At 44.2% G+C, this 22,800-nt stretch overlaps 1 protein-coding gene across 1 annotated transcript in view; it reads right to left on the bottom strand.

Moving 5' to 3' along the window:
• The window catches only part of SLC4A8 (solute carrier family 4 member 8), a 64,338-nt gene that overhangs the window by 19,403 nt on the left and 22,135 nt on the right, over window positions 1-22,800 (bottom strand). Inside the window, exons 11-18 of the mRNA XM_060024790.1 lie at window positions 20,540-20,714; window positions 19,795-19,928; window positions 18,761-19,006; window positions 8,007-8,112; window positions 7,255-7,416; window positions 4,279-4,392; window positions 1,754-1,915; window positions 596-847 (exon numbers count right to left, since the gene is read on the bottom strand). Coding sequence (XP_059880773.1) covers window positions 596-847; window positions 1,754-1,915; window positions 4,279-4,392; window positions 7,255-7,416; window positions 8,007-8,112; window positions 18,761-19,006; window positions 19,795-19,928; window positions 20,540-20,714 — 1,351 coding nt within the window. The remainder of the gene's footprint in view (window positions 1-595; window positions 848-1,753; window positions 1,916-4,278; window positions 4,393-7,254; window positions 7,417-8,006; window positions 8,113-18,760; window positions 19,007-19,794; window positions 19,929-20,539; window positions 20,715-22,800) is intronic.

Here is a 22,800-nt window from a genome sequence, read left to right as displayed (position 1 = left end):
GCCAGAGAGATCTTTTTAAAATACTAAATGGATCATGTCCCTCTCCTGTTAAAACCCTTCAAAGGTTACCTTTACCAGTGTCAGCAAGGCCCTGCGTGATCTGCCCCTGCCCACTCTTCAATCTCATCTCAATGCTCTTGCCTTAACTCAACACCCTTGAGCCCTGGTATCTCCTAGAACACATATCATCATTTCCCACCTCAGGGCCTGTCTAGACTGCTTTTCTCCCTTCCCCCACGCCCTCTCCCACCATCCATGGCATGGCTGGCTCCATCTCATCTTAAATACCATCTCCTTAGAGAGGCCTTCTCTGACCATAGTAACTAAAACATCTCCCCTTAATTCTCTATAGTACTACAGAGAGTACCATATATTTCCTTTTATCACACATCATATTCTGTAATTACCGTGTTTGCTTTCTTAACTAACCTTCTTAACTACATCTTATCTGTCTTATACCACTAGAATAAATTCCTTCAGGGCAGGTATCTGTACGTGTATCTGTTTGCCATAGTGCTGTATTCCCAGCACCTAACAGAATTCCTGGCACAAATCAGGCACTCAGTATTTACCTAATGAATGAATGAACGGTTACCTTTAATATAGCTGTCATGAAGACTGAGCAGCCCATCAGCACAAAGATCATAAGGCCTGTTACTCTCTGTTCTCGGATACCCAAGAATTTGGGCTGTTCTCCAGGGGCGGAGCACTCAGATTCCAGTTTGAGGCTGTTCACATGTGTGATGGACAGGACAGTTGCAGCCACAAACCAGGGCAGGCCCATGACGGAGCAGACACCCAGCATGACGGCCACCATCAGCAGGTCCAGGTGGTAGCCACATCCTTTCTGTGGGGAAACAGAGTCTCCGTCACCATCAGTGGGCTGGCTGTAGTGGGACATAGGACAGTGAGCTAAGAGTCTCAGGCCCAAAGCAGGAAGGAGTGTATGGATAAGAAGGAAGGGGTCCAGAGATTCCAGCAGAGTCTTCCAGCCCCTCCTGGTGTGGAGGGAACAGAGAAGAAAGAGAAACCTTAGCTGGTCTTACACATGCCAATATCCGACTTTTATTCAAGTGCCCCCAGATCTCACCCTGAGTCTCACATATTCAAAGATTCATCCTTTCTTGACAGAGTAAGCAGAGACCAAGCCACATCTTGACCATTCTAGAGGGTAGACCCTACAGGAGTCGGAGATAAACAGGTTCCCACAAACCCTCCCCATTCCTTGCCAAATACGGATGCTGCCTACTCTAGGGAAGAAAGGAATAGAGATGAGGCGTGAAGCCTCTCACTAATAAATGTACTGGCACCAACCCTGCCTCCTAGAATCCTTGGGCTCAAGGTTCAGTCTGGAAACCTCGATAATGCACATCAATGAGAGAATACCTGTTTCTAGGAAACAGTGGCCCAAGCCCTGACCTGAACATCAGGAACCTAAGCCCGACCCAGACCATGTGGCTACGTGGGGATCACCAGGAATTCTGCCCACCAACCTCCCTCACAGGTTTGAGAGAAGAGTAATGGACTCCAAGCTTCCTTCACATCATACAATCATGCTCTACCCTAGTTTCATCTCCAAACCAATCTTTGTCATTAACGGAGGGATTGGAAACCCCTGGAAACCCCATATGAGCTCCTCCCATGACTGATTTTATCCAGGTTCTACAGTTCCTGACCTAAACAGGCTTACCCTAAATTTTTAAAAAATATAATAGGCTGCCGTTATGAGTCCTAGGTCAGAACTTCTTGTTACCTTGAGCTTGTGTTCCTTCCTGTTAATGATGACAGCTGTGATCTGCTGGTCCATGAATATCAAGATAGTGCAGAGAAGAGCTGGGATAATTGCTGCTATCACAGTCCACCAGGGATTGGGGCCAATGGGACTAATAATCCACCCTCGATCATCCCGTGTTGGCTAAAAGGAAAAAACAAGATTTTTGTATTTCAAGTTAACTATAGTCATTAGGGCAAAACAGATCAAACGGAATCACAACAAGCACAATTCTTTTTATTCCTGAATGAGAATCCTTATAAAAATAAAAATAAAAAAAAGCATGAAACACAGGAAATCTATGGCCTTTGAAAGACTCGGTCCCCAACTGTCAACTTCTTATGGAATATTCATTACTACTTCACTTCCTTCCCCTACTCTCCAAACCCCTGTGTACAGAAAAAGTGACTTTATCTCAACATTAGCCCAAGTAAAATATAATTAACAACAAAATCTGTTGTCAAAAAAGAACTTAGTGACTTCCAAAGACAAATATAAATAACTTTGATTATCCTCCTCACTGCTCCCCTCCAGAAGCCGTATAATGTATGTCTACAGAACAAATAAAGGCAACATAGAGCCAGTTACATGGAATTTCAGGGGACTGGTCCAAGGACCTCCTCCCATCAGCAGTGAAACAGGGGTCCAGGCACTAGAGACTTGAGAAAGGAGCCCAAGACTGCTGAACTTGGGGACTTGTGTGATCTAGGACTCTCTCTGATGTCCCTGCAAGACTACTGTTCATAAACCTTATTTGGGTGTTTGTAAAATTCCTAAACTCTCCTAGATCTCAAAAAAATGCTAAGGTACTCTGAGGAAGAAAAGTTCACTTTGTTTGGCGAGTAGTGATGGAGGATAAAAGGCCAGGGGTACAAATTGGCCCAGAATTCACCAAAACTCAATGAACAAAGCAAAGACTATCACATCCAAAGTATTTGGTTCCATATTGGTTATGACTCTAGGATTCAAACACTCTTCAATAATGTCACCAAGTCCCAAATTATGAATAGCTTAGGTTCCGAAAGTTTACAGAATCTGTGTTTCCTTAGTAACAATGTTCTAAGTGGTAGGTAAATTGTTAGGTCAACACAAAAACTTATTAAACCCTGACTGACATTACCCCATCAGTACTAGTACTAGCCTTCAGATTGGGTCTTGGTCACTGGCGGCCATGTGGTGTAATAGGGAAGAGAAGAAGGAAGAAAATTTCTTCTCTGCTTCCTGAAAGTGAGGCCTGCCAATGAGGAACACTTTCTTTGACATTCTCCCATCTCCCCTCTCGTCTCTCCTACCTCGCAGAGGCCTTCTTCCCAGATGTCCCAGAAATTCAGTGTCTTCTGACTGTCTTAAGCCTACCCATCAGGGAACATTTCCAGGGACTTCTTAATGCTCCCAGATTAGTTATTTTTACACAAAATCCATTCCTCCCGCAGGGTCAACCTCAGCCAGGTATTAGAGAAAAAGCTGACTGCACTCGTTCACACAAAGGTGAGAATGCCATATTCTAGGACGTATATATTTTTAAAGAGGGTGTTTTTTAATCCATCAATTTCTAACTGGTGGCATTTCAGTGAATTCAACAAAATAAAATTTAAAATTTTCAAGCAATATGGAAAAAGGTATTTTTAACCAGGCCTACTTCAGAGAGAGCGAGAGAGAGAAAGGGAAGACAAGGCCAACTGTGCCGGGTGTTTACAAGATAAAGGCCTACGTTCCAGTTCCCTCCTCCTCCCCAGCCTCCCCCATTCTCTCCTCTCCTGGTTCCTCTCTGGTCCCTGAGGACGCCCAGGTTTTCTCTCCTCTCCACCCTGCGGGGACCTACGGAACTGAGCTCAGCTCTTCCATCTTCTCAGTTTACTCAGTTAGTGCCCCCAAATTGAAATAGATTTGGAGTCCCCATGTTTTGATCATTTGTTTTACTTTTTTGTATTGGTTTTTGGATAAACAGTATAGATTATAGAGAGATATACAAACAATGGATGAGGGTTGAAGAGATGTCACGATTAGTCTGGTGGGGGCCCTAGACTGAGAATGAAGCTCCTGGGCCAGCTCACCTCCTCGGAGGGCAAGATTCCTGAGGGGCGGGACCAAGGCCGGCAAAGAGCCTTTTCATCCTTCCTGATACCCTTATACAGCTGATGCTCAGTGAAGTGCTGTTAACCGGACGTGTTCCAGAGACCCATATTTCCACAGTCTCTGGCATATATTTATGTAAATAAACATATTCCATTGTTTTAAATCTTCACATATTAAAAACAATAAGTAGCATTAATGAAAATAAATAATAATTTTCACTCATTAAACAACGTTAGATGTTCTGACTTTTCTGACTTGAACTCGGCCAAGCCTGAGGAGTTTGCTTTTCTGAATGGTGAGGCAGGAGAGCAACGTTCAGGTTTAGAGGACTACACAATTCATGATCAGGATGGGGAAAGGCCTCTGAAATAACTTGGGACCAGATTCTATGAAACTCCGTAAGGGCATCAAGTACCCTGAGATCTGTTTACCTTGAACACACTGGGAACTTGAAGCTTTGGTGATGGGATTCCAATCAAAAAATCAACAATCACCATTGTGAAGATAGTGAGGAAAACAGCAAAGTCACTCACCGTGGAGCGGACCTGGCACAAGAAAGGATTGGAGACGTGTTTCAGTAGGTTAAATATGATAGAAAAGACTCAGGTGTTGTAAAAGGCTTAAACATCCTCAGAAGAATGCTTTAATTTTATGGTTCAATCAATACAAGCATTTTTAAACAACAGGACACTGTTAACATGCCCAAATTCATCCCCGAAGTGTGGATAGCACGGGGGAGAATGAATCCTCTGACAAACTCTACTGGAACCCACTCCAAACTCTGAGGAGTTCTGTTTAGAGCATCTAGGCCAAGCATTTAGAGAATAGTTCTGAGAACTTGGGATAAGATTTCCTGGGACCAGCAAGGTCCAGCTGTGCCAGCCGAGAACCTCACAGCAGCACCACTCCTCTTCTCTCTCAGACCCAACATCGAGTCCATCTGCAAGTCCTGTTGGCTCTGCCTTCAGCTCATGCCCAGAATCTGAGCCCTTCTCACTGCCCCCACGGCTTCCACCCAGATCAAAGGCACCAGCGACTCTTGTCTCCATAGCTGCAGCAGACTCCTAACCCTGCCCCTGTCCTTATTTAAAGCTGCTGGAGGGACTTCCCTGGTGGCGCAGTGGTTAAGAATCTGCCTGCCAATGCAGGGGACACGGGTTCGAGCCCTGGTCCAGGAAGATCCCACATGCCGCGGGGCAAGTAAGCCCGTGCACCACAACTACTGAGCCTGCGCTCTGGAGCCTGTAAGCCACAACTACTGAGCCCACACGCCACAACTACTGAAGCCTGCACGCCTAGAGCCTGCTCTCCGCAACTCGAGAAAGCCCACGTGCAGCAATGAAGACCCCATGCAGCCAAAAATAAATAAATAAATAAATTTTTTAAAATTAATGAAAAAAAATAAAGCCGCTGGAGTGATCATTCAAAACACAAGTCAGATCACATCACTCCTCTACCCAAACCCTGAAATGGCTCCTCATTTCACTGAATTAAAAAACCCAGAGCCCTTCTTGGCCTGTGAGGCCCGCATGCACTGGCATCTTTACTGCTCTGACCCAGCTCCCCACGCTCCCTGGCTCACTCACTCTGCTCCAGCCACACAGACCTCCTTGCTGTTTCTTACTCACGCCAGACTCACTCCCACCTCAGGGCCTTTATACTTGCTCATCCCTCTGCCTCAACTGCCTTCCCTCCAGGTAACCCTGTGGGTAGCTCCCTCTTTCACGTTCACTCAAATATCACCTTCCCCATCGGATCTTCTCTGATGCTCCTCCTTAAAAGTGGTCCCCACCCTCCATCCCAGCACTTCCTGTACTCCTTTCCTACTTTATTTTTCTCCATAGCACTTATCACCATTTTGTCCCTTAGGGGACTGACTCTCCCACTCTACAGTTTAGTGTAGCTTTAATAAAATACAATGCCCCTCAAATGCCCAGTGCCCACCTTAATCCGAACTTCCAACGAGACAGAACCAAATATATCTTAGCCCCATGTAACATCACTGACACCTTCATCTGACTTTGCTTTCCTTTGAAACCTGAGGTTTCCAGCTCCCTTTCCCTGGTTTTGTTAGTTCTCCTCTGAATGTTACATAAATTCTCTGAAAATGTAGCTGCCCCACCGTGAAGCCCATCCTGACCAGCCTGGGGCCCAGGGCCCGTCTCTCCTCTGAACTCCTATGGCCCTTATGGAATTTAACTATTTACTACTGTCTCCTATGGGCATGGTTGCTTCATGGGTTTCCCTTTCCTATCTGATGGCAGGGACCATATATTTTTTAAAATCATATAATAGCTTTATTGAGATACAATTCACATGTTTTACAGTTTGTTTTATTATTTATTATTTTTTTATTGAAGGAGAGTTGATTTACAATGTTTCAGGTGTACAGCAAAGTGATTCAGTTCCATATATATATTCTTTTTCAGATCCTTTTCCGTTATAGATTATTACAAGATACGGAGTAGAGTTCCCTGAGCTCTACAGTAGGTCTTTGTTGTTTAATCTATTTTGTATATAGTAGCGTGTATGTTACAGAGGTCATATTTTAAACTTCTTCTGCATCCCCCGTAGCACTCGACCCGGGCCTGAGCAAGTAGTCAGTACACAGCTGCCACTTGTTCACAGTTCGTCCAGACCGGAAACACGCCCCAGAACTTACTCCATACGTGCCTCCCTTAACCACTGTGCAGGCTGACTGACGTCTGAGACTGTGTTTTCATCGTGAACGTGTGCACAGTAAATGCCTCAGCCACTGAGCCCTCACCCATTCACACATCCTGCTCTGCAAAGGCGCCCAACTGAAGACTCGCACACGCAGAAAAACCGCCACTTCCTCCTGATTGATCTCCTCCTCAAAGCAAAGACCCCTTTAGCCACTCTACGCTTGGCCTCTAATTCCACCCTGCCCAAACGAGTCACGACACAAATAATGCCATCTGCGTCAGGGAGAGACGGCTGAGGCTTCAAACCGTCATGCAGACCAAGTCAGCGATTTCATAAGCTATTGCCAGAGCCATCCCAGGGAGGAGACTCTGGGGTGCCCTACACACACCTCAAGCAATCATCCCAATTTACTATCTTCAGGAGCCAGCTCCAGCTGCTGCTCACTACCTGCCCCAGCAGGCTGGAAATGAGACTTATCACTCTTAGAGAACACGATGACCACCTTAAACTCACCTGACACTTTTCAATCAAAACCTCTTAAGTATTAACCCCTCATCCCACACCACACATCTATGAAAGAGGCTGCTGGACACAGGAAGAAGAGAAGGCCACGCCCTCCAAAATCAGGTCATTTGGAGCTCGGCGCCTGCCAATCCACTCACAAGCACCACGGAGGCCTAGAACAGGCTCTGTTATATTAGAAGTCTAACACGAAAGAAATGCAAGAGCGTGCTACCTACTCTGGTTGGGAAATAGCGGCTTGTCTTAAATGTCTTCAAGGTGCTGGAGAGGATGAAGGTGGTGAAGAATAGAATGCAGGACCAAAAGAGCACATCGGGAGTATAGGGTCCATGGTGGCCACACACAGAGCCCGTGAACTCTCCATGCATCTCCTGGCACTCCTGAAGGAACAGGCATTCCGGGTGATGAAAGGCAGGCAGGAGGGAGGACACAGCTGCTGAGTCCACCAGCACCGTCATCCCACGGCTGCTGGGAAGCTCAGGCTGCCTGCAGCATCTACTTGCCCTCCATGTAGTTGTGGGGCTCTTGCTTGCAGGTAAGGGTGACTACTTAGAGTCCTAACTAAAACACTTTTGTAAAGGAAACCAAACTGTCTCAAGAAAACACGAGGTTCTAGGAGGGCCCTAGTAATCTGTATTATTTCTATTACAGAGGACTTCCAAACTTGAATGTTCTTCGAGCCCCACAAAACCTGGATGTGGCCCCCTACCCTCTCTGATTTCATCCGCCCACATCCTGAGTGCAGGGTCACTGGGTGGGATCGTGTGGGAGAGAAGAGAGAGGTAGTCCTCCTTTCCCTTTATGCAGAGACAATTTTGAAGGGGAAAGGAAAGTCAGTAAGAATAGTTTAAAAAAAGCTTTATTTCTGTAAATGCCAGAGCTTGCTGAAGGGCTACCCCACTCCTACCTAGAAGGTCCCCTTAAACCTGGTGGTCACAAGACCGAGCCGCCTGGCAGCACCCAGACTTACACTAACAGTCAGGTTGGCCCAGTGGACTTCTGTTGTCACGATGTTGTGGTCCTTCCAGTACTGTAAGGTGTGATTGTTTGGGTTCTCTGGGAGAGTACACCTGCAGCTGAGGGGAGAAGAAAAAAGATTCCTAAGGGAAGTAGCCAAGTATTCAATTAAATATTTCTAGTCATGACAGGGCTACAGGCACTGCCAAAGCCCACATTATTTCTCCTTTGCCCACTTCAGATCCCTGAGGTTGGTCCTATTCATTGAGACCCAACCATACCCTGATTTTTCAGTCAATCGTTACTAAAACTGGGCTCAAGTCGGCATGTGGGTCTTGGGTTAAATTGTGCTGACAACCAAGTTTGGCATCTGACGTGGTAGTTTCCTTGCTTAGTTTGTATCTCTTAGGCTCTTCCTATGAAATTCACTCTACATGGCAAGGAGGACCGGATACGCCGTTCAGCTCTCAACAGCGTCCCCAAGCCTAAGTATCTTGCTCCTTAAACCTGCATCACATTCTTGCTCTAAAAAACAGAGCCTCTTGGAATTATATAAGACAGAAGCTACATTAGCCCTGGTAATATCCCACTATCTTGACCATTCCCTGGCTTCCCCCGGCCTCGTCTTGCATCCAAACCAGAGCAGACCAGACCTGTCCCACTGGCCACCATGTTGCTTCCTAGTCCCAGCATGCTTCACTCCTGAACTGCCTCCCAGTATACTCAACTGATACAGCCATTCCCACCAACTTTGTTTCATCTCTGATTTTAATGAGCATGCCTTCTAAGGATATAGCATCACAGAATTAAAATTCAAAAAGATCTCAATAGGTAATAACCATAGGAGGAAATCAACAAAATGAAACTAGGGAAAGCCATAAAGTCCTACATTTAGGTATAAAAAAATCAATTCCAGACTTGGAAACAACAAAGATGTCCTTCAGTAGGTGAATGGATGTACTGTAGTACATCTAGACAATGGACTATTACTCAGTGCAATAAAGAAATGAGCTATCAAGCCATGGAAAGATACAGAAGACCTTTAAGTGCGTATTACGAAGAGAATGAAGCCAATCTGAAAAGCCTACATACTGTTTCATCACAACTATATGACATTGTGGAAAAGGCAAAACTATGGAGTAAAAAGATCAGTGGTTGCCAGGGGCTGGGGTGATGGGGAGGGATAAATATGAAGAGCACAGAGGATTTTTAGGGCAGGGAAGCTATTCTGTAGGACACTATAGTGGCAGATATGTCATTACACATTTGTCAAAACCCACAGAATGTACAATGCCAAGAGTGAACCCTAATGTAAACTCTGGACTTTGGGTAATTATGATGTGTCACTGACTGCAACAAACATGGCACTCTGGTGAGGGATGTTGATAGTGGGGGAGGCTGTGCGTGTGTGCACAGTGGGTGTGTGGGAACTCTCTGTACTTTCGGCTCAATTCTGCTGTGATTCTAAAACTTGCTCTTAAAAGATTAAGTCTATTTAGGGACTTGCCCGGTGCCGCAGTGGTTAAGAATCCGCCTGCCAATGAAGGGGACACGGGTTCGAGCCCTGGTCCGGGAAGATCCCACATGCTGCGGAGCAACTAAACCCGTGCGTCACAACTACTGAGCCTGTGCTCTAGAGCCCACGGGCCACAGCTACTGAAGCCCGTGCACCTAGAGCCCGTGCTCTGCAACAAGAGAAGCCACCCCAATGAGAAACCTGCGCACCGCAAAGAAGAGTGGCCCCTGCTCGCCACAACTAGAGAAAGCCCGCACCCAGCAATTAAGACCCAACGCAGCGAGGAGGAGCTTCAAAATGGCGGAAGAGTAAAACGCGGAGATCACCTTCCTCCCCACAGATACATGAGAAATCCATCTACACGTGGAACTGCTGCTATAGAACACCCACTGAACGCTGGCAGAAGACCTCAGACCTCCCAAAAGGCAAGAAACCCCCCACGTACCTGGGTAGGGCAAAAGAAAAAAGAAAAAACAGAGACAAAAGAGGGAGCTGTGAAGGAGGAAAGGTCTCCACACACTAGAAGCCCCTTCACGGGCGGAGACTGCGGGTGGCGAAGGAGGGAAGCTTCGAAGCCGCGGAGGAGAGCGCAGCCACAGGGGTGCAGAGGGCAAAGTAGAGAGATTCCCTCACAGAGGATCGGTGCGACCAGCACTCACCAGCCCGAGAGGCTTGTCTGCTCACCCGCCGGGGCGGGCGGGGGCTGGGAGCTGAGGCTCGGGCTTCGGTCGGAGCGCAGGGAGAGGACTGGGGTTGGCTGCGTGAACACAGCCTGAGGGGGGCTAGAGTGCCACGGCTAGCCGGGAGGGAGTCCGGGGAAAAGTCTGGAGCTGCCGAAGAGGCAAGAGACTTTTTCTTCCCTCTTTGTTTCCCGGTGCGCGAGGGGAGGGCATTCAGAGCGCCGCTTAAAGGAGCTCCAGAGACGGCGCAAGCCGCGGCTAAAAGCGCAGACCCCAGAGACGGGCATGAGACGCTAAGGCTGCTGCTGCCGCCACCAAGAAGCCTGTGTGCGAGCACAGGTCACTGTCCACACCTCCCTTCCCCTTCCGGGGAGCCTGTGCAGCCCGCCACTGCCAGGGTCCCGGGATCCAGGAACAACTCCCCCGGGAGAACGCACGGCGCACCTCACGCTGCTGCAACGTCACGCCGGCCTCTGCCGCCGCAGGCTCAATCCGCATGCGCACCCCTCCCTCCCTCCGGCTTGAGTGAGCCAGAGCCCCCAGTCAGCTGCTCCTTTAACCCCGTCCTGTCTGAGCGAAGAACAGACGCCCTCCTGCGACCTACATGCAGAGGCGGGGCCAAATCCAAAGCTGAACCCCAGCAGCTGTGCGAACAAACGAGAGAAAGGGAAATCTCTCCCAGCAGCCTCAGGAGCAGCGGATTAAATCTCCACAGTCAATTTGATGTACCCTGCATCTGTGGAATACCTGAATAGACAAAAAAATCATCCCAAATTGAAGAGGTGGACTTTGGGAGCAACGATATATTTTTTTTTTTTTCCCTTTTTCTCTTTTTGTGAGTGTGTATGCGTATGCTTCTGTGTGTGATTTTGTCTGTATAGCTTTGCTTTTACCATTTGTCCTAGGGTTCTGTCTGGCCATTTTTTTGTTTGTTTTTGTTTTTAGTATAGTTTTCAATGCTTGTTATCATTGGTGAATTTGGTTTGGTTGTTCTTTTTCTTTCTTTTTTTTTAATTACTTAAAAAAATTTTTTTAATAATTATTTTTTGGTTTTTATTTTAGTAACTCTTTATTTTATTTTATCTTTTTCTTTCTTTCTTTTCTCCCTTTTATTCTGAGCCGTGTGTATGAAAGGCTCTTGGTGCTCTGGCCAGGCGTCAGGGCTGTGCCTCTGAGGCGGGAGAGCCAAGTTCAGGACATTGGTCCACCAGAGACCTTCCAGCTCCACGTAATATCAAATGGCACAAATCTCCCAGAGATCTCCATCTCAATGCCAAGACCCAGCTCCACTCAACGGCCAGCAAGCTACAGTGCCGGACACCCTATGCCAAACAACTAGCAAGACAGGAACACAAGCCCACCCATTAGCAGAGAGGCTGCCTAAAATCATAATAAGGTCACAGACACCCCAAAACACACCATCAGACGTGGACCTGCCCAGCAGAAAGACAAGATCCAGCCTCATCGACCAGAACACATGCACTAGTCCCCTCCACCAGGAAGCCTACACAACCCACTGAACTAACCTTAGCCACTGGGGGCAGACACCAAAAACAAGGGGAACTATGAACCTGCAGCCTGCGAAAAGGAGACCCCAAACATAGTAAGTTAAGCAAATTGAGAAGACAGAGAAACACACAGCAGATGAAGGAGCAAGGTAAAAACCCACCAGACGAACAAATGAAGAGGAAATAGGCAGTCTCCCTGAAAAAGAATTCAGAAAAATGATGGTAAAGGTGATCCAAAATCTTGGAAATAGAATGGAGAAAATACAAGAAACGTTTAACAAGGACCTAGAAGAACTAAAGAGCAAACAAACAGTGATGAACAACACAATAAATGAAATTAAAAATTCTCTAGAAGGGATCAATAGCAGAATAACTGAGGCAGAAGAACGGATAAGTGGCCTGGAAGATAAAATAGTGGAAATAACTACTGCAGAGCAGAATAAAGAAAAAAGAATGAAAAGAATTGAGGACAGTCTCAGAGACCGCTGGGACAATATTAAACACACCAACATTCAAATTATAGGGGTCCCAGAAGAAGAAGAGAAAAAGAAAGGGACTGAGAAAATATTTGAAGAGATTATAGTTGAAAACTTCCCTAATATGGGAAAGGAAATAGTTAATCAAGTCCAGGAACCACAGAGAGTCCCATACAGGATAAATCCAAGGAGAAACATGCCAAGACACATATTAATCAAACTATCGAAAATTAAATACAAAGAAAACATATTAAAAGCAGCAAGGGAAAAACAACAAATAACACATAAGGGAATCCCCATAAGGTTAACAGCTGAACTTTCAGCAGAAACTCTGCAAGCCAGAAGGGAGTGGCAGGATATATTTAAAGTGATGAAAGGGAAAAACTTACAACCAAGATTACTCTATCCAGCAAGGATTTCATTCAGATTTGACGGAGAAATTAAAACCTTTACAGACAAGCAAAAGCTAAGAGAATTCAGCACCACCAAACCAGCTTTACAACAAATGCTAAAGGAACTTCTCTAGGCAGGAAACACAACAGAAGGAAAAGACCTACAATAACAAACCCAAAACAATTAAGAAAATGGTAATAGGAACATACTTATCGATAATTACCTTAAATGTAAATGGATTAAATGCTCCAACCAAAAGACACAGACTGGCTGAATGGATACAAAAACAAGACCCGTATATATGCTGTCTACAAGAGACCCACTTCAGACCTAGAGACACATACAGACTGAAAGTGAGGGGATGGAACAAGATATTCCATGCAAACGGAAATCAAAAGAAAGCTGGGGTAGCAATTCTCATATCAGACAAAATAGACTTTAAAACAAAGACTATTACAAGAGACAAAGAAGGACACTACATAATGATCAAGGGAGGATCAATCCAAGAAGACGATATAACAATTGTAAATATTTATGCACCCAACATAGGAGCACCTCAGTACATAAGGCAAATACTAACAGCCATAAAAGGGGAAATTGACAGTAACACAATCATAACAGGGGACTTTAACAACCCACTTTCACCAATGGACAGATCATCCAAAATGAAAATAAATAAGGAAACACAAGCTTTAAATGATACATTAAACAAGATGGACTTAATTGATATTTAAAGGACATTCCATCCAAAAACAACAGAATACACTTTCTTCTCAAGTGCTCATGGAACATTCTCCAGGATAGATCATATCTTGGGTCACAAATCAAGCCTTGGTAAATTTAAGAAAATTGAAATCGTATCAAGTATCTTTTCCAACCACAACGCTATGACCCTAGATATCGACTACAGGAAAAAAATCTGTAAAAAATACAAACACATGGAGGCTAAACAATACACTACTTAATAACGAAGACATCACTGAAGAAATCAAAGAGGAAATCAAAAAATACCTAGAAACAAATGACGATGAAAACACGATGACCCAAAACCTATGGGATGCAGCAAAAGCAGTTCTAAGAGGGAAGTTTATAGCAATACAATCCTACCTCAAGAAACAAGAAACATCTCAAATAAAAAAACCTAACCTTACACCTAAAGCAATTAGAGAAAGAAAAACAAAAAAACCCCAAAGTTAGCAGAAGGAAAGAAATCATAAAGATCGGATCAGAAATAAATGAAAAAGAAATGAAGGAAATGATAGCAAAGATCAATAAAATTAAAAGCTGGTTCTTTGAGATGATAAACAAAACTGATAAACCATTAGCCAGATTCATCAAGAAAAAAAGGGAGAAGACTCAAATCAATAGAATTAGAAATGAGAAAGGGGAAGTAACAACTAACACTGCAGAAATACAAAGGATCATGAGAGATTACTGCAAGCAACTATATGCCAATAACATGGACAACCTGGAAGAAATGGACAAATTCTTAGAAAAGCACAACCTTCCAAGACAGAACCAGGAAGAAATAGAAAATATAAACAGACCAATCACAAGCACTGAAATTGAAACTGTGATTTAAAATCTTCCAACAAACGAAAGCCCAGGACCAGATGGCTTCACAGGAGAATTCTATCAAACATTTAGAGGAAAGCTAATACCTATCCTTCTCAAACTCTTCCAAAACACAGCAGAGGGAGGAACACTCCCAAACTCATTCTACAAGCCCACCATCACCCTGATACCAAAACCAGACAAAGATGTCACAAAAAAAGAAAACTACGGGGCAATGTCACTGATGAACATAGATGCAAAAATCCTCAATAAAATACTATCAAGCAGAATCCAACAGCACATTAAAAGGATCATACGCCATGATCAAGTGGGGTTTATCCCAGGAATGCAAGGATTCTTCAATATATGCAAATCAATCGATGTGATACACCATATTAACAAATTGAAGGAGAAAAACCATATGATCATCTCAATAGATGCAGAGAAAGCTTTCGACAAAATTCAACACCCATTTACGATAAAAACTCTCCAGAAAGTAGGCATAGAGGGAACTTACCTCAACATAATAAAGGCCATATATGACAGGCCCACAGCCAACATCATCCTCAATGGTGAAAAACTGAAACCATTTCCACTAAGATCAGGAACAAGACAAGGTTGCCCACTCTCACCACCATTATTCAACATAGTTTTGGAATTTTTTGCCACAGCAATCAGAGAAGAAAAAGAAATAAAAGGAATCCAAATCGGAAAAGAAGAAGTAACGCTGTCACTGTTTGCAGATGACATGATACTATACATAGAGAATCCTAAAGATGCTACCAGAAAACTACTAGAGCTAATCAATGAATTTGATAAAGTAGCAGGATACAAAATTAACACACAGAAATCTCTTGCATTCCTATACACTAATGATGAAAAATCTGAAAGTGAAATTAAGAAAACACTCCCAGGGGCTTCCCTGGTGGCGCAGTGGTTGGGAGTCCGCCTGCCGATGCAGGGGACACGGGTTCGTGCCGTGGTCCGGGAGGATCCCATGTGCCGCGGAGCAGCTGGGCCCGTGAGCCATGGCCGCTGGGCCTGCACGCCCGGAGCCTGTGCTCCGCAATCGGAGAGGCCACAGCAGTGAGAGGCCCGTGTACCGCAAAAAAAAAAAAAAAAAAAAAAGAAAAGAAAACACTCCCATTTACCATTGCAGCAAAAAGAATAAAATACCTAGGAATAAACCTAAGGAGACAAATGACCTGTATGCGGAAAATTATGACACTGATGAAAGAAATTAAAGATGATACAAATAGATGGAGAGCTATACCATGTTCTTGGATTGGAAGAATCAACATTGTGAAAATGACTATAGTACCCAAAGCAATCTACAGATTCAGTGCAATCCCTATCAAACTACCACTGGCATTTTTCACAGAACTAGAACAAAAAATTTCACAATTTCTATGGAAACACAAAAGACCCCGAACAGCCAAAGCAATCTTGAGAAAGAAAAACAGAGCTGGGGGAATCAGGCTCCCAGACTTCAGACTATACTACAAAGCTACAGTAATCAAGACAGTATGGTACTGGCACAAAAACAGAAATATAGATCAATGGAACAGGATAGAAAGCCCAGAGGTAAACGCACGCACATATGGTCACCTTATCTTTGATAAAGGAGGCAAGAATATACAGTGGAGAAAAGACAGCCTCTTCAATAACTGGTGCTGGGAAAACTGGACAGGTACATGTAAAAGTATGAAATTAGAACACTTCCTAACACCCTGCACAAAAATAAACTCAAAATGGATTAAAGAGGGCTTCCCTGGTGGCGCAGTGGTCGAGAGTCTGCCTGCTGATGCAGGGGACACGGGTTCGTGCCCCGGTCCAGGAAGATCCCACATGCCGCGGAGCGGCTGGGCCTGTGAGCCATGGCCGCTGAGCCTGTGCATCCGGAGCCTGTGCTCCGCAACAGGAGAGGCCACAGCAGTGAGAGGCCCGCGTACCGCAAAAAAAAAAAAAAAAAAAAAAAAAAAGGATTAAAGACCTAAATGTAAGGCCAGACACTATCAAACTCTTAGAGGAAAACAGGCAGAACACTCTATGACATAAATCACAGCAAGATCCTTTTTGACCCACCTCCTAGAGAAATGGAAATAAAAACAAAAATAAACAAATGGGACCTAATGAAACTTAAAAGCTTTTGCACAGCCAAGGAAACCATAAACAAGACGAAAAGACAACCCTCAGAATGGGAGAAAATTTTTGCAAATGAAGCGACAGACAAAGGATTAATCTCCAAAATTTACAAGCAGCTCATGCAGCTCAATATCAAAAAAACAAACAACCCAATCCAAAAATGGGCAGAAGACCTAAATAGACATTTCTCCAAAGAAGATATACAAATTGCCAACAAACACATGAAAGGATGCTCAACATCACTAATCATTAGAGAAATGCAAATCAAAACTACAGTGAGGTATCACCTCACACCGGTCAGGATGGCCATCATCAAAAATCTACAAACAATAAATGCTGGAGAGAGTGTGGAGAGAAGGGAACCCCTCATACACTGTTGGTGGGAATGTAAATTGATACAGCCACTATGGAGAACAGTATGGAGGTTCCTTAAAACCTAAAAATAGAACTACCATACGACCCAGCAATCCTACTACTGGGCATATACCCTGAGAAAACCATAATTCAAGAAGAGTCATGTACTACAATGTTCATTGCAGCTCTACTTACAACAGCCAGGACTGGAAGCAACCTAAGTGTCCATCAACAGATGACTGGATAAAGAAGATGTGGCACATATATACAATGGAATATTACTCAGCCATAAAAAGAAACGAAATTGAGTTATTTGTAGTGAGGTGGATGGACCTAGAGTCTGTCATACAGAGTGAAGTAAGTCAGAAAGAGAAAAACAAATACCATACGCTAACACATATATATGGAATCTTAAAAAAAAAAATGGTCATGAAGAACCTAGGGGCAAGATGGGTATAAAGACGCAGACCTACTAGAGAATGGACTTGAGGACACCGGGAGGGGGGAGGGTAAGCTGGGACAAAGTGAGAGAGCGGTATATACACTACCAAATGTAAAATAGATAGCTAGTGGGAAGCAGTCGCGTAGCACAGGGAGGGCAGCTCAGTGCTTTGTGACCAGCTAGAAGGGTGGGATAGGGAGTGAGACTCAAGAGCAAGGAGATATGGGGATATATGTATATGTATAACTGATTCACTTTGTTATAAAGCAGAAACTAACACACTGCTGTAAAGCAATTATACTCCAATAAAAATGTTAAAAAAAAAACCCAATGCAGCCTAAATAAATAAATTTATTATTTTTTTTAAATTAAGTCTATTTAAAAAATCAGTTCCACACATATTAACATAAAATCACTTGAAGAGTTGGGGAGTTCTAGCTTCATATCAGCTCTATATGAATCGACAGTGGAATGCAATGGAAATATAAGAAAAATACCATCTTGAGCTTTATTAACAAAGAACTACAGTATCCAGATTCAAAGTCTACTCAGTCCAGAGCTGGTCACTTTTGTCTGTCTTCTCCCACTAGAATATAGCCTCATGAGGGTAGATCCTTTGTCTGTCATGTCCACCGTTATGTTTCCAGAGCCTAAACAGTGCCTGGCACATAGTAGGTGCTCAACAAATATTTGTTAAATGAATGAATAAATGAATGATTAAAAAAGGTCAAAGAATGAACCTTACTCCAATGCCAATGGGCAATCCACTAGCTTCAAAGATTATACTCCCTAATGGTGATTATTCTGTAATAAAATCATTTTTAAATTCTAATGCATGTTTTATGAGTCCTGATTTTTAAAGGGTGAATGAAAGGATAGCTAGAATCTAGAAAAGTGTATCTGTGGCTGGCTGGCAGGCACTTCCATGCAGTGTGCCTTCTGCTCAGGCAGTTTCACATTGACATTGTTCACTTCACAACCAGACCTTCCACATCAGAATGGTACAGCCAGAAGGAGGGAACTTGATGTTCAAAGCTAAAGGATGAGGAGAATTCTATTTAATCATAATTTGGAGAAGACTATTCCAGAGAAGAAATGTTTATAGGACCAGACTCTCCTAGAGGGTTGAAAACACAGCCAAATACTCTGTCCCTTTTCCAAATGCTCCAAACCATACTGAATAACCGAACAAAATACAATCTCTTGAGTTGAAATCTAGGTAAATAAGTAGATTTCTAGATCTTTAGCATACAGAGTAAGAGACCTGTGGATCTGTAAGGAATTATTAATATTCTCTACCTGATAATGCGTAAGAGTAGCCTATATATACTTAGAGAGATCTTGATGTGGTCCAAGGCCTCACAAGTCCTTGCAAAAGAAGTTCTTCCCAACAACTAACTTGAATTCTCCCTGCTACATTTGCAGCCTACTTTTGTCTTAATGCCTGGACCCAAAAGACATGCCCTGGAAAGCATTTCTCAAGTCCCCTCTGAGGTTCACTCTTAATCCATCTTCCCCTTCATCACTTTTGACTGTTCTCCTCTGGCAGGCCCCCAGGTCTCCACGTCATGTCTGAGCTCTGTTTCCCAGAGGGCCAAGACACTTCCTTAACAGAAGCTACAAGTACTGCCTGGCACACTACCTCAGCCATTATACTTTTTATTTTTTAAAAAAAGAAGAAGCAGAAAAGCATACTTACTAATACAGGCTAAGGTGGTCCAGCTGACTGTGCATGTGGATGGGGTAGGTCTCCGCCAGGTGAATCAGCTTTTCTATTGCTTCATAGATGAAAATAATGCAAATCAGGGAGGCAAACGCTTCTTCAGTGAAGCGGGTAATGTAGCAGACAAGGGAACTGGCGTCAGTTGCCACAAGGACAATACACAGGAAGGCGGTCCACAGTCCGATACAAGCTCGCAGGGAGAGGTATGAAAGAGCATAGTCTCTGAAACAAAACCAAAGTTCATCGAAAATCAGGGGTGGATGGCATTACATTCTGACCCATTGCATTGGAGGCAAAGGGTCAGAAACGTGGTTAGTTCATCTCTTATTATCACTTCCAGTACTGCAACCCAGTTTGTCCCTAATTCTGACTGCACTTCACTCCTGAAGGCTGCCCTGGGATGGCGTGACAAAGATTTGCTTTATGGGTGGTATTTGCCACAGCAAGGACAGAGACAGTGGAGGAGGTGGAAGCTGTCCGCCACACACTTCTGCCATCACTGCCCGACGTGATTAAGATCCTATTCTTGCAGTTAAGAAAAAAGAGCTGGCCCTTGTGGACATACTGTATAGCACAGGGAACTCTACCTAATGCACTGTGGTAACCTAAATGGGAGGGAAGTCCAAAAGGGAGCGGGTATCTGTATGCGCATGGCTGATTCATTTTGTTGTGCAGTGAAGGCTAACACAACAGTGTAAAGCAACCCTACTCCAATAAAAAGTAATAAAATAAAAAAAAAATGGACTGGAAATGGAAATGGAGGAGTTTGGATTAGCTAGGGAAAGTGTTTTTAAAGATAAAAAGTCAAGACTTCAATAGTGGTTGAAGGACATTAATAAAGCTCTTTAAGGCCAAGAGATCTGCTATTTTAGGCATGGTCCTACCTGGGGGCAGGGCAACAGACCAAACAATGCTCTTTGCCTACTTACACTCACCTAGGACCCTGACATTCAATCCTAACAGCACACTAACACATCCAGATAGAGTTTTCAGAAAACCAAATGTCTTACTTGCAGAATTTGAACAAAATCTTTTCAAACACAAGCACTGGCCCAGTACTTCCAAGGATGGTGAGAGCCTGTCCGGCAAACAAGGAATAGGCAATCCCAGTCATGGAGGCTCCAAACAAGGATTCAATTGCACTCTGAGAGGGGAAGAAAAGATTATCCCTGAGTCCACAGCCCGTCCGCAGTGAGTGATGCAGGCTTATGTGCAGCCCCAACTCAGCTCTCCGGTGTGCCTGACAAGCCATTTGCTTGCATTTCGTCTTAGCAAGAGTGATGTGTACACAGTCTAATCCTCCTGTAAATGGATACCACTTTGATAATTCAGGTGCCCAAATCCATCCACATGTGATTCCTTAACTAAGTCCTGTTCTGCATGACTCAATTCAGTATTTATAAATATACATAGAAAAGCACAATGATACCATTCACACTACGGGCTGTCATACAGAGTCACCTTAAATCTTATTTGCATATGACATTGATATATCATTTTCCATCCTTGGGGCAATGGGCAATGCAACTGGGCAATCAGTTACTGAAATTGATATTCAAGCAGAAGAGGGTCTGTTCTAAAGGGAGAGCTGTGCTGCTGGCTGGCATGAGGTCAGAAGACCACAGTAATTCAGTAGGAAGAATCCAATCTCCTCAGTCCTCGCCCAGGGAACTTCCCCCCCCCCAGTGGACTTGGCTGCCATCATAAAATTTTTACTCTTGTTTGGGACCATGAGAAGTGGTTAAAAGTTCTTACTATGCGCCCCTCAGTGGCTTCTCCGAGCAATCCCCCAAAGGTGATGACAGGTGACATGCAGGCGCAGTACAGGAACAGAAAGGAGGCCAAACACTGTAAGCTGAGTGCATCCCGGTAGTCGCTCCAGTACCAGGGGGCCTTCCGCTTGATGTCCAGCACCAAGCCCCCAAACAGCCTGCGGAAACATGGCAGACAGGCCTCTAACGCAGTCCCTCTCCCAGGAAAGCGTGTCAACAGCACACATCTGAAAGCACTTCAGATGTGCTCTGAATTAGAGGTAATATTTTGGCTTCAATGTGACCCCAAGTTCAAGAGATCTCTCTGGGGCCAGCACGGATTCTATCTGCAACCAATCGCATGAGTTCGAATGATTATCCCAAGCATAAAAAGAATTAATTTGGGTGTGCATATTACCCATTCAGTAAACAGTTCCCAAAATTCAACAGGAAATTAAGTATTAGCTTCAAACTTCAAGCTCTGAGATGTTAGGAAGAAAGGTACAAAAGCATCAGGGTATTAAAATTGTTAGTTTTATTATACATTTTCTAGATAAAAAGCCCCTATCACATGCACTTTCTTACTCTGAACAACTACCCACCTTACTCTTGAGAAATTAGCATAATAATTCATTCATGCAGTTGACAAGTAGTAGCAGATACTTCATGCCAGGCACTGTGCCAGGTATTGGAGATGCAGCAGTAGCAAGGCAAACACAGCCCTTCTCTCTAGGACCAACAATCTAGTGCAGGGGACAGGCAGTGTTGTGAGGGAGCAAATGGCAGCAAAGAACAGGGACGGGCATTGCAGTGGGGACTGGAGAATGAACCAGGAGTTAGCCAGATGAGGCAGCGGGGCTGGCATGGATGACACCTAGGGATGAGAGCGCATGGCGGGCTCAAGGTGCTGAGTTATGGCTGGATAAGACAGTGTGAGGGGCAAAAACCAATAGACAAAGCTGGAGATGCTGGAAAAGCTGGGTCACAAAGGCCTTGTAAAAAAGGAATTAGAACTTGATCCCAATTATGTGTCAAGTACTGAAGGACTGTAAACAGGGAAGCAGCGTAAGTAAGCAGGCATTCTGGAAGGATCCCTCTGATGGGGGTGTAATGAGTGGAACGTAGGGCAAGACAGGAGGCTGTGGATTGGAAAGAGGAGAAGTGTGTGTATTCAAGGGCTAATCAGGAGGCAGAATTAACAGGACTTGGTGGCAGGACCTCAGGACCCCTCTCCACTTCCCAAGCATGAGACAGATCGAGAGCAAGGTGTCCTACACCAAGGAGGAGGAGTATTCCCAGACTGGGGCACTTTTGCTAAGAGTGGAATCGCTGCACCAGGGTAAAAGCTGTTAGGTGAGTAACAAAGAGAGCCATTCAGCGTTCTACAGGACAAATTACCTAGTTTCTTCTACACATGAATGACATAGGAAGAAAAAGGAGGAGAGCTGTTACAGAATGGGAACATAAAAACCAAATGCAAACCTCCATTGGATCCTATGCCAAACAAATGAACTCTAAAAAGATGTCGCTAAGACAACCACAAAAAGGTGAATATGGACTGAGCATGAGACAATTTAAAGAATTATTGTTAATTTTGTTAGATTTCATAATGGCATAATAGCCGTTTTTCAAAATGTCCTTATCGGACAGGGATACCTGCTCAAGTAGTTACAGGGGAAATGACATGCTACTGGTGATGTGGTTTAAAATAATCTAGAAAACAAAAACAAAACAATTAAGTGGGGGAGAAATAGATGAAACAAGATTGGCAAAATGTTGATAACTATTGATGGTCACGTGGGGGGTTCATTACACTGTCCTCTCTTCTTGTTTATGTTTGAAATTTTCTATAATAAAAAACTAAAAAAACAAAAACAAAAAACCGAGCTACTCTCTCATGAAAGGAGGCTTGGCTAGCTCCTTCTTTCTCTTTGCCCTGTGTCACACAAGGCCTGGGACCTGTATGCCCGGGGAGAAGGCCCAGGCAGCTCTCTTTCTCCATTCAAAAGCACATGCTGTTCTGTTAGACCCACTTGCTCTTTTCCTCTGGTTTGAGGGGCACAGTTGGGATTCATCCTTCTTCACCTTACAGCAGTAACATCACAATCTGGGTCTGGGTTTAGGGGAGAAAGGCAAAGCCAGCCTTGTGACCTGCTTTGGTTTTAGCCTGTCTAGCAAACCTGAGGTAAGGAGCCATCCATAGGGTCTAACCTAGAGCATAAGCGTTCCGCCTCAGGGTTTGGGACCAAGGTTACAGTCTGTAAT

The sequence above is a fragment of the Delphinus delphis genome, chromosome 11 (assembly GCF_949987515.2).
Source record: "Delphinus delphis chromosome 11, mDelDel1.2, whole genome shotgun sequence".
In the NCBI taxonomy this organism is placed as follows: Eukaryota; Metazoa; Chordata; class Mammalia; order Artiodactyla; family Delphinidae; genus Delphinus; species Delphinus delphis.
The sequence above is the reverse complement of the archived record's forward strand: the minus strand, read 5'-3'. Positions and strand labels throughout refer to the sequence as shown.